General features: G+C 53.0%; 6 protein-coding genes across 6 annotated transcripts; 1 reads left to right on the top strand and 5 right to left on the bottom strand.

Moving 5' to 3' along the window:
- Nucleotides 1-11: 11 nt before the first annotated feature.
- CKM354_000145300 (uncharacterized protein) lies at nt 12-1289 on the bottom strand (the record flags this gene model as incomplete). The annotated part of the gene is made up of 1 exon (XM_044796578.1): nt 12-1289. The coding sequence occupies one exon, from the start codon at nt 1287-1289 to the stop codon at nt 12-14; it is 1278 nt and encodes a 425-aa protein (XP_044652513.1).
- A 553-nt stretch (nt 1290-1842) lies between these two features.
- CKM354_000145200 (uncharacterized protein) lies at nt 1843-2946 on the bottom strand (the record flags this gene model as incomplete). Its single annotated transcript, XM_044796577.1, has 1 exon — nt 1843-2946. One exon carries the CDS (start codon nt 2944-2946, stop codon nt 1843-1845), a length of 1104 nt encoding a protein of 367 aa, XP_044652512.1.
- Nucleotides 2947-3299: 353 nt separating this feature from the next.
- Nucleotides 3300-3659, bottom strand: CKM354_000145100 (uncharacterized protein; the record flags this gene model as incomplete). Its single annotated transcript, XM_044796576.1, has 1 exon — nt 3300-3659. One exon carries the CDS (start codon nt 3657-3659, stop codon nt 3300-3302), a length of 360 nt encoding a protein of 119 aa, XP_044652511.1.
- A 366-nt stretch (nt 3660-4025) lies between these two features.
- On the bottom strand, nt 4026-5582 carry CKM354_000145000 (uncharacterized protein; the record flags this gene model as incomplete). Its single annotated transcript, XM_044796575.1, has 1 exon — nt 4026-5582. The coding sequence occupies one exon, from the start codon at nt 5580-5582 to the stop codon at nt 4026-4028; it is 1557 nt and encodes a 518-aa protein (XP_044652510.1).
- Nucleotides 5583-5994: 412 nt separating this feature from the next.
- Nucleotides 5995-7862, top strand: CKM354_000144900 (uncharacterized protein; the record flags this gene model as incomplete). Its single annotated transcript, XM_044796574.1, has 2 exons — nt 5995-6478; nt 6595-7862. The coding sequence occupies 2 exons, from the start codon at nt 5995-5997 to the stop codon at nt 7860-7862; spliced, it is 1752 nt and encodes a 583-aa protein (XP_044652509.1).
- Nucleotides 7863-8149: 287 nt separating this feature from the next.
- Nucleotides 8150-9530, bottom strand: CKM354_000144800 (uncharacterized protein; the record flags this gene model as incomplete). The annotated part of the gene is made up of 3 exons (XM_044796573.1): nt 8150-8826; nt 8888-9138; nt 9292-9530. The coding sequence occupies 3 exons, from the start codon at nt 9528-9530 to the stop codon at nt 8150-8152; spliced, it is 1167 nt and encodes a 388-aa protein (XP_044652508.1).
- Nucleotides 9531-11167: the final 1637 nt, after the last annotated feature.

Genomic DNA, 11167 nt, shown 5'->3' with positions numbered 1-11167 from the left:
ACTTCATTTCCTCAATCGGGACGCCACCATCGGCCCAATCTGTCAACGTCGCCTTCAGCAGGTGGGCAAACCAAGCTCTCCGCATATTCGACGTAGGCCTTCTTTTGCTGCACGCTCTCAGGAACCCAGTCGAAGTCAGCAATGTACAAGGGCAAGACTTGTTCCTTAGGCAACACATATTGCTGTCCGTTGTTTGCAACGTGACTGTGGGCACCAGGGAACAGGTTCAGCTTCTCCCGAAACCCATCTGCCAGAGTTACTCGAGCAGCACGACCCAAAACGACAGCACATATCACTACCCGCTTTCGGATCTTTCCAGGTGCACGTTCCGCGGGATCGAGGAATAAGAGTTCTTCTTCGTCCCAGTTCGAATACGTGTTCGCGAGGTGGACTTCCGTGGTCACGTAAATCCCAGGTCCATATGTGCTTCCCAGCCTCTTTGGGATCGCGAGTCCGGTCATGGGGTTGGTGTCTCCGGGACCCAAAAGACCCCACTTGGCGATGCTGTCGAGGATTGCGCTGTTGGTGCCGTGGAACGCATGTCGTGGCGTCAACATGTAGTCAATCATGCGGGCTTTCGACTTGAGCCTCAGATTGGTAGGGACACTGAACGCCAATGTAGCGATCGGCAGGCCATTCAGCTCTTCCCGTATAGAGGCAATGCGCTGCTGAAGTCGCTCCTGAAGTTTGTGAGCCCGAATGTTTGTCGCTTTGAGGAACTTCCAGCCATATTGTGTCAGATTGGCAGCTCGGCAGATGTCTCTCGGACTGGCGATGAACTTCAACATCTTCGCTGGCAGTGAGCTTCTACGTGCCTGCACGTGCTTGTGGAGCTCTGCGTGCGGCGAGACAATGCAGTTTTCGATCAGCTGAAGTACATGCATCGCCAGCTCTTTGGTACTGTGAGCTGTTGTCAGTTCTGGCGGTACGTCAACATTTCGCGAGATGAAGATCTCACTTACAAGTCGGCACACCTTTATGCGCTTCAAGCAAGAGTCGACTTCAATGTTGAGCGTTCCGACCGGGAGCTCGAAAGTTAGCTTGCCCTCTTGAAGAGAGCCACTGTGATGCACCACCTCGTGAGGCAAATGCTGTTCAAGCAGTAAGTCCGCTCGCTCCGCCGCGTGAAAATACAATGCATGATATTGTCTCTTTGCCTTTTCTGGGCTAGGTACATTCTTGGTATAGTCAACGGATGGGCGAACCATCTTGACTGTTTTGAGGATCTTGGGAGAGGAAACACGACGGCTTGCAAATGTGCGTGATGTTTTGACTTCTTCGATCGCCATGTTGACTGGAGTTTGTACAATGCCATTGTTGAGGGCCGCACACACATACATTCTCTCTCCCTCTCCCTCTCTCTTCAAGGTGTATAAGAAACATAGACATTGTGTATATCGAGTGAAAATAGGTTCTGGTCAGGCACAAAATGCGCAAAAGAAAGGTAATGGCATGAGAAGCGAACGACGTCCGTTATCTGCGGAGGTGGGCTGCACATAAGCCTATTGTTGTCTGGGACAAAGAGAAAGTGTCTCGAGATACACCTCATCAATCTGTGCCTGTGTCAGTCAAGCTTGTGTGCATCGATTGAATGATATCATTGGAAGTTACAGAGCAAAACGTGCCCGGCGGGAAGAGTGTCGCCTGCTCGAACTACAACATCGCTCACATTGCGCACTTGCGTCGTGCTTGAGACAGATCTCGAAAAGCTTGAAAGCTAGAGCATGTGCACTATACTGCCAGAGATCAGAGTCGCAAAAAGTAGGCTTCTCAGGGTATCTCAAGAAATCAAGGCTCGTTCCCAGATCCACACCATTACAATGCCAAAACCAAGCAAGCATCCTACCAATCATCTCCCAACCTATTCCTCATCCAGAACTCATTGTAGGTGGAGTAATCCCTCCGACCCGAAAGCCCCAATTGCCTCGCAACATTAACATAGCCTTCCGCGTTGACTCGTCCGGCCTTCGCAAGACTCTTCAAATCCATACTCCTCGTCTCTTCGTCATCCTGCCATGGACTTCGACAGAACGGACACGTCACATGCCCCTGTCCCTTCTTCGCTACAGCCCACTGCTTGAAGCACTCCTTGTGTATATTGTTCCCGCACGCCGCTTTGCAATATACCACATCTTCCCCGCGCTTGGGCTTTCCTTTCCCATCTGTCTCGAATTCTTCCATGCACACTGGACAGTCTTCTCCTTCGGGAGATTTGCGATTGCCGTCCATTTCGCCGTCATCGTTGTTTTTCTTTGCGACTTCGGAGGGAAGAGGCGGTGCTTTGGAGAAGATTTCTCGAAGTTCAGAGGATAGGAATGCGAGCTGATATTCGAGATCTTCGCGGGCGCGCAGGACGCGATGGAGTACGTAGATGACGTGCTTGCACTGGTTGCCTTTCTTTGCGTGAGGGCAGTCGCAGGAAGGTACGCGTGAGATGGTGATTCGGTAGATGTTTCCCGTGGTTCCAGCGAGCGACACCGCTTCTGTAGGGTGGTTTTCGGGCGAAGTAGGGTCGATATTTGCGGGCGGGGAAGTTCGTTCACGATCGATAATGATCATGCGTTGTGTGAGAGCACGATGTCGAATCTCAGCATATGCTTGAGGTGCTCGTTTCCGGAAGACACGAAGACGCTTTTCGCCATCTTTGGGCTTTGCGGCTTTCTTTTTTGGTGGCGATTCCTCGTTCTCCTCAGCGGGGCCTACTTTTCGTTTGCGAGAGGACTTGGATGGCCCGATATTTGCCGGATCCCCTACGGCCTTACGCTTGCCAGGTGCATTGTTCTTATCAGTCTCGTTGGAATCCGCAGTCAGGTCTATCGGCGCATGGAAGCTTCCCTGAACGCGACTGGAATAAGCAGGATATGGAGACTGATACGCGGAGCCGCTGGCGGAGTGCGGATACATTGAAGATGACGCATTTGCTCTGTAGCCCGTGTCGACGCCCATGGTTGCTACGAATGTGACAATGGGTGAAAGGAGAACGAGGTGTGGGCAAGTTGGTGCTGATGTGGATGGTGGCGTGACGCGGATATGAACCCTGCCAAGTAATTTAGCTTGACGTCAACGCGAAGTGAAGGCGATGTCACGTGGCGACGACTCGTCACTGGCCAGCCCATGAGCGTGCACGAAGTAAGCACAAAGAGGAGGCTTTAAGTGCACGAAAGAAATGCACATCAGAAGTACTAGATTGCAGCAATCAGGTGCATCATTCAGTAATCAGCATACGCAGCCAGATTATTGCAATTTTCGTTTTGTTCTCATCGACCCACAGCTTGTGCCTGGCGACATTTCATCGTCACTCAAAGGATCCCCAGCGCCCTCTCCTCGGGAGTGGTGTAAGGCGACTTCTCAATTTCGTCCTCATCCCCCGTCGACGCATGCATTTCTGATATGTCCATTGGTGCTTCATCGGCCTTCCCAGTCTCCTCACGCATCGCCTCCGCCAGTGCCGTTCTCATTCTTCGCCTGTACGCGATAGTGCCCGGTGTGTACATCAGATGATTTGGATCGATTTTGGACGCCACCTCCTCGAACATATCGTGATCATGCGCAGCAGCATGAGGGTTGTCGAAGGGTGTTGTGAGCAGAAACCAAAGGCTGAAGGCAAACATGCTCAGCATGATCACCAGGTACACGATTTCGTAGTTCTCCAGGTCCATGGCTGGTGAATCACTCTTGGAGGTTCAGACTGAGCTTTGGTGTTGGCGTGCATGTCCCGCGTCCACTTTCTGCCGTTATAGGCATTAGCGGTTTGCTACGCTTGTTTGCTTTCCACCTAGCAGCCAAACGCGACGCGGCTAGATCGGTCTCAGGGAATGGCGATATTCACTGTGTATGTGGTGTTGACAGATAAGCTTTCTCTCCTGCCATCGTCCGTGAACTGAGAGGAAGCGACCCCTTTTGCCTCCTCTGCCTGGAGCGCAGTCCGCTAATCGTGCGTCATTATGTCAAGATGCGATGACTGCTCCTGAGATACAGTATCGACGACAAGACCGGTTTGTGAGCAAGTATTTCGCCGGATCCCATCAATCCAGAATATGATACAGATCGGACACAAAAGGCTTGTAGCGATCTTCCAGCATGTCCTCGATGAGGCCGATGATCCGATCTGGCATGCCTTTGATATACCAGTACCGCTCCTCAAACCGCTTTACAAGCACGCAAAAGTGAGCGAGGACTATCAGAGCTGGTCCACTGTTCTGCTCCAGCATGTGGATGTAGCGATCGCTGACAGTACGCGTCCAGGCTTCGAAGCCACTCCATATCGCTCGAACCGCATCTTTGTCTGAGCTACCCACTGCCAGCGAGGCACCACATTGGTTGACGGAGTATGCTCGGGCGAACGCTGCTATTAAAGCTGTGCATGCTGAACAACATGCTTCGGCATTTTCCATGTCCCATGTGTGTGCAGGATCTGAAACCATGGCGACGCGTTCGGGTAATTGATCAAGTCTTTGCAACATAGCTGGTGGAATATTGGCGATGCTTTTCGAGTCCTTATTGATGGCAGCTTCATCGTCCAATCTTACAAGACCCTCATAGTCTTCCAGCGTGAATTTGAAATCGCAGCCATCCGGTAGAAATGGTTGGAGTGAAACCAGACATTCAACAGTACCGCGCACGAGGTACATGAATTGTGTGGGCCAATTTGTTTTGTACTCGTCGTGAACATCCCTTGTGCATCTCTGGATGCTCAAGATCCGAGAGTATGCGATCAGTGCTATGGCGTTGGACACATCTGGACGCCTTGTAAGCTCCCGGAAATCTGTCAGGCTGGCCGCTTGATAGCGGACAAATGCTTGATGATGGTAGGCCGCTTGCGCTGGATCATGATCCTGTGTCAGCCTGGCAAGATGAAAAGCACTGAGTCCTAGGAGGCCGTTCATGAGGAACGGGTGCTTCAGAGCCTCCTGAGGGATGCTGAAGCTCCAAAATTTGGTAGATTCGGATTCAAGCCTCGGTAATGTGCGACTGGTATGTTCTGTGTAATGCAAAAGATAGCGCAAGGAATCCATATCAAGGGCATGACCCTCGCTCGAGGCTGGAGACGAGTCATTCTCGCTATGCGAGAATGTCGACGGCCCAATGCTCGAGGGACTGCTCACAGTGCTCAGACTTCCCGATCTACCGCCGACAGGTCCAGAAATCTCGAAGTATCGGATCTTGTTCCCGCGAAAGAAAGTCTGCAGCCAGGCCGGCCGTGTCACGACATTCTTTGATTCGCGTTCGCCATGTACGTCGGACCAGTGTTGGGACATGCGTTTCTCGCTTGCGCAGATATGTTGGCAATCCTTGTGCAAGCAACGAATTCCTTTATAGACCTGCAGCTCGGGTATCGGCGGCGACAATGGCGAAGGGTCCACGACGTCTGCTGGGTCTTTGAGCTTGAGGTGCGCCAGCTGAGCCATCAGGCGACGGCGCTCGCTCCGATATATCTGGTGTTTGAGCAGGTGGCTCGCCAACGCGGAAGGCTGAATCGCAAAAGCGCATGGCTTGCAGATGATGACTCCATATTCTTCGTAGTGCTTGAGGAGGTCGACTGTATTGAGCGGCAGCGTCGCCCTTTCGCCGTTCGGAGTCATTGTGTCTTGGTCTCTGGCGCTGTTAGCTATGGGCGCGACAAGATAAGGCCAGCGAGCGGGAGGGGATCAGGCGGAGGTGGAGGAGGTCACAGTGAGCAGGGACAAGGTTCCGAAACCTTCATGACCAAGCCAAGGCTCTACAGATCAGCATAAATGTGGAAGAAGTCCGTAGCCATCGCATTTCCGACACCGTATGCACCGGATTGCAACCAGCATCTGATGCCTTCACAACCGAATGTCAGCGGCAAAGGCTCAGTCTGTAGGTGGGATGCCTGGCTGAGTGTGCACTGCAGACTGAAATATACCTCGCGCATGCCCACAAATGCTTCACGGGCTGACATCATCACTGAAGACTCTATTTCAACGTCCAAATTTGGGCAGCGCTGACCTCTCCATTCATGGTCACCAAACCATGGCGCACACGGCAGATCCTCTGCATCTACTGCCGTCCGAAGTTGTGCTACGTATACTAGACTTTACCCCTCCGCCTACCCTGGCAGCTCTGACCTGTCTCAATCGATCCTGGCACTCGTTCATCGACCAAGATCATCAAGATGCAATCTACACTGCCAAGACATCCCGTCCACATGGAGCCAGGGACTTCGTCTTCCTCGAGCAGACTCAGAGCTTCGCCAAGTACTATTCTGGCGTGCAAACCTGGAAAGAGCTCTGCAAAAGGCAAACGCTCCTAGCCCGGAATTGGACTAGTCGTCGCCCAACGACTAGGGAGTCCATTATCCAAGTGGGCAATGACCCAGTATGGCGATTCAAGCCCGACTTCAAGCGCCGTATCATACTATCCACATCGCAAGCAGGAGGACTGAGCGTGACTGATATGGATACTGGAGAACTTCTCTTCCACATGCTTCGCGATGTTGTTCGACCATTTGCGCATCGTGAGTACAACATCTGAAGCTCAGCACTTTGCCCCTGCCTTGATGACCATAGCTTTATGAAAACACGTCCAGGGTTACGTTAAGGCCGTTAGAGTGCTCACTGACTTTACGCATAGTGGAATACGAGGACGGCACAGCTGTCTTTGATCGCGAGGGCAACGCTGTCGAAGTCTGGCGCATCGATGACAGTGCAACATCGCGTGGCGTGCTCAGAAGAATTGCCGTTCTTCCACATGAGAGAACCACACGTGGCTTCCAGCTATCCTACAGCATGCTCTGTGTCGTATCCTGTGATGGTCTAGGATTTGTCTACGACAACATGCTTGCCGGCGAACCGCGAGTCATGACCAAAATGACAATCGAAGAAGGAGCCACTGGCCATCTCCATCAATGCCTTGATGCCGTAGCCTGGTCCCAGGGAACAAAAGGCTATCACTTCTACGACAAGACCTCAGGGCGGTGCCTTGGAGTCTTACAACCAGCGTTCTGTGCTGCAGGAGGGAACACAGACCGCTTCTTCCACATACATCACAGCGAAGGAGGTCCAGACTTTCGGCTTGGCGAAGGAAGTTTTGCCGGTGTTGCAAGTATCTTCCCTCCACAAAACCCGCGCCAAAACCGCACGAGCGAAATTTCGATCAATGCTGGACCTATGCCAGTAGTCGATGGAGAGTTCATTCCACTAGCAGAGGATGAATGGGGTGCTGGAATGTTTGATGGCGATCTCTTCGCTGGTGTCTCACGAGGAGGTAGAGTTTTCATCTGCTCAAACTGGCGAAAAGCACTCGAGGGGTCAACATCTTTCGCTGCAAACACTTGCATGATCGAGTGTGACTCGGATGGCTCGACATTTGATCTTGGCGGCTGGCTGTCAGTTCGTGATCGGCGAGTCATGTTCGAGATTCAAGATCGCGTCTATGTGGTCTCTCTGGACGACGAAAACCGTGTTATTCCCGGTGATGACAAGTCATCAAGACCATCCTTCACCTTGGCTTCCTGCTTATCTTCGCAATTAGCTGTCCCAGTCAGCTTCATGTCGTTATACGACGATTGCATCATGACCACCTACACCACTCTGCGGCACCGCGATAGATCCATCTTCCAATTGGCACAAAATCGAAGGGGAGTCTTACCAACGAAAGTCATACGTATACTGAGTTTGGCACCGGATACTGCTGGCAACAACGATGACACTATGTTGGGAGCGGGCACGGGACACTCGGAAAGCCAGAATCGCGACTATCAGACTTTGCTTCGAGAAGACATGCTTCAGTTCGTGCAAATGTTGGCCGACGAGGCAGAGGATGATGAGGGAGACGTGGAGGCGGCTTTGGAACTGATTGGAGATGTGGAGGACCCCGAAGATCTCGAAGCACTGGATTGAGCAATGGCTGAGTCGCTGAGCCAGCGTCCTACTCGCCGGCAACGTAGCTGTGGCACCAGATACATCGCCGAACTCTCTCAACCTCGCAAGTAGCGGCAGCATAAAGTACATCAAGTCTGGACTGCATAACCCCTTGGGTGTGCTGGCATAATGGCGGACACTGAATCTTGACCACACTCGCCAGCTCTCAGCTCTCGATCATTACTCTTCTCTGATCAACCCTGCGCGCGGTGCGTCTAATCTGGCATTGGTCCTGATTCGGCCTGTCTTCGGCATATTCTCAGTCTTTACTCGTATCTGTAACAATACAGGTTCTTGTTAGGCCACATGGCCTCCCGGACCGTAATGTTCTCGAACACTTCCTGGAGCCACAGTGTACTGTCTAAAGTTGGCGCCGGCACTGGCAGCGCCCATCCAGTTGTCCGTCTGTATTCGGTGAACGTATCCGCATTCGGCAGGGAAGTTGTCCTGCCATCCCAGTCCCGGCTTTGCCAGAGGTTGAAGACGTACTCGAGCATGCAGTGATGGAAAAAGAACCAAGGATCCTGGCTGGAGAACGTCACGTCGATCTGCGTGCCACCCATGAAGATGTGGGGATAATTGTGCACAGAGGGCTGTTCCATTTCGACATGCCTTGCGAAGGAATCAGCATCGGTGGAGTTATCGATCACGAAGACGACATCGGAGTATTCGTTGCTCTTGAGGTTGGAAGGTTGGAAGGTACGATCAATACAGCGGGGGTTGTAGCCCAGCCCGTCGTCGCGTGGGTTCGCAGAGCAGCCCCAGCTACCTGGGTATGGGCCAAGAGTAACGGTCCAGTTGGCAAGAGGGCCTTCGTTCACGCAGGCGCACAAAGGACCGGTTTGCGTGCCGTTACCGGATATCGAGTCCGGAGAGTTGTCGAACATGGGCCAGGTGTTGACATCTTGGTCGAGATATTTCGACCAATGCCAGTAAGGGTGACCTTGTGAAGCACATCAGCATCGACGCTTATTCATCACGGATGCCGGTTGACATTCACTCACCATACTTGTACCCGCACTCTTCTTGCATGGCCTTCTCAAGTGTCGCGACGAAGTGACGATGCCACACCGCGAGCCACGGCGAACGATGCACATCATTTACGTTGCGCATATGCGCTACGGTGAAGTCATCCCATCGTGACCGCGCACCGGGAACTCCAGTCTGTTCATTGCGGTCTGTCTTCCCTGGAAGTTCCTTTAAGCAGTGTATTGCCCGCAAGTAGTCTTGCTTCGCTTCCGAGGACATGTCGCCCCTGTTCAAGGACAAAATTAGCCTTCACGGATCGTCTGCATGGAAGAACCCTGGGTGGCAGATGGAGGGTCTGAACTTTACTCCCTTCGCATGTGGGCAATGCATCACAGAGTCCTGCACAGCTGATTTTGCAGGCAATGGGAATCCGACTTACCATTCCCTTCGCACAGTCATCGTGTCCCACGTGCAGGTTCCTTCGGGCTCGAGATTTGCTCTTAAACTGTCGAGGTACTCTTGCTGTAATTGGCCCCATCGTGCTTTCGCAGCCGTCTGGTCTTGTTGATCTGCATTCTGGCGTTTGGCGTGGAGAGCGGCATGATTGTATGAATGTCCTCCAGCAGCAGCGAGCACTGCGGAGGAGAGGAAAAGAAGTGAGGTCCAGTCTGCGAGCATATTTGCGGCTGTTTCCTCTTCAAGAATAGATTACAGTAGAAAACTTGCTCAAGAACCCGAGCAGAAAGCGGCCGGAGCCAGAAAGACAATTCAAACGAGTGTGTAGTAAGTATGCAATAGGAAAGACAAGATCAGAAGTAGAACCAGGCGAAGAACGAATGACCAGGGCAGATTAGGGCAATCTTATTTTACGAATGCACCAAGCGAACGTCGGTCGACTAGTATGCCATTTCTGTCGCTGGTCTCGATCAACAGCAAGGTAAGGAAGAGGGATGATGTTGGAAACCAAGAGCACTAGGCGCGGTGGAAGTCGTGCCGGGACGCCGAACTCCCTTCTTGTAGGGGCATCTTGGAGCAGAGGCAGAGGCGCAGGATGGGCGGTCCCAAGAAGTCGAAGCTGCTTCGAGCGCAAGTGGGAGACCGGCACTGGTGACTTTGTCACTAACTGGGAAATGAATGAGACCCGAAATACCGCCCGCGTGCTGATCCTGGCGCGCTGTCAGGAACCGTAAATCTCGGTCGAGGGTTGTGCTTGGCGCAGGGGCATAGGGACGGGGTGGAGGTCGAGGGCGCGCGGGTTGACGACAAGTTTGCCTGCGTCGGTCTATGGTGCCGTCAATGTAGCGTGCATCTCTGCGTGTGTTTTGTCGACGATGTGGCCTCGACATGTTGCACCTCCGCGGTCAATGATCGGAGGACGTTGCGACCGTTGGGGCTGTCAAAACGCAAGAGCCATGTTTCCGCAGTACCGTTTGCTGTCGAAATGCTGATCAACGGCCCTCTGCAAATTCTCTTGCGCGGACGCGTATGCGCGCCATTGCGGTCCGGGATGCACTTTGTCGCAGGGGAGCTCTCGATTACTTATCGCGAATCTTGATTGTCTCGGAAAGGTGAGGTGGTCGAAGCCGCGTCTGTGGAAGATCTGTCCCCAGGGCTCGCCCGAACACGTCATCCTCTCCTCCCGCCATTGTCACAGCACGACCATCCCTCTCGAATTGACGGCCTCTGCTGGGTGATGCACAACACTCGTTTGGCAGATCCAGGTCTCACTCTACATCGCGCAGCAACGTCGTCTCACATAGGGCAGAAACGCGCCACCGACACCGACAATGGCGCAAACGCCCGAGTCACCCATACGAGAACCCATGCGACTGATCTTCCCTAGGAGTCGTGCCACTGCTGGCTGTGCCACAGGATTATGTCGCCAGAATGCTCATCACGCATTCCCGTAACAGCCCTCATGGCCCTACTCATCTGGCGGATGATCTTCCGCACACTTTCTAGGCACTTGGCATTTCCTATGCCTACAGTGCTTGAAAAATGACTGTCCTCAGGCCCAATCTGCTCATCGCACAGATCGTGATTGAAGATTGGAGCGTCTGCTGTCTTCGCCCGGTCACAGTCAGAGTGACTCCTAGAGCGAATGGGCCAACTCGCCGCCGCAGTGAAGCTGCCACGCGACTGCATCCATACGGCGCGTCTCCTCACGATGGCACTTGGGCTTTCGCGTAGGTGACACGACCAGTTTCACGAGGTCAGTGGCGGAACAGCGCATATCATGGAAAAGTGCGGAGCGTTCCACGACCCACTTTGTGCTTGCCCGAACCACACGCGACACCAAACGCAGCCAGGCCTAT

This window comes from Cercospora kikuchii (assembly GCF_019650295.1).
Source record: "Cercospora kikuchii DNA, contig_00001, whole genome shotgun sequence".
In the NCBI taxonomy this organism is placed as follows: Eukaryota; Fungi; Ascomycota; class Dothideomycetes; order Mycosphaerellales; family Mycosphaerellaceae; genus Cercospora; species Cercospora kikuchii.
Note: the sequence above shows the minus strand (reverse complement) of the source record. Positions and strands in the feature narration are given on the sequence as shown.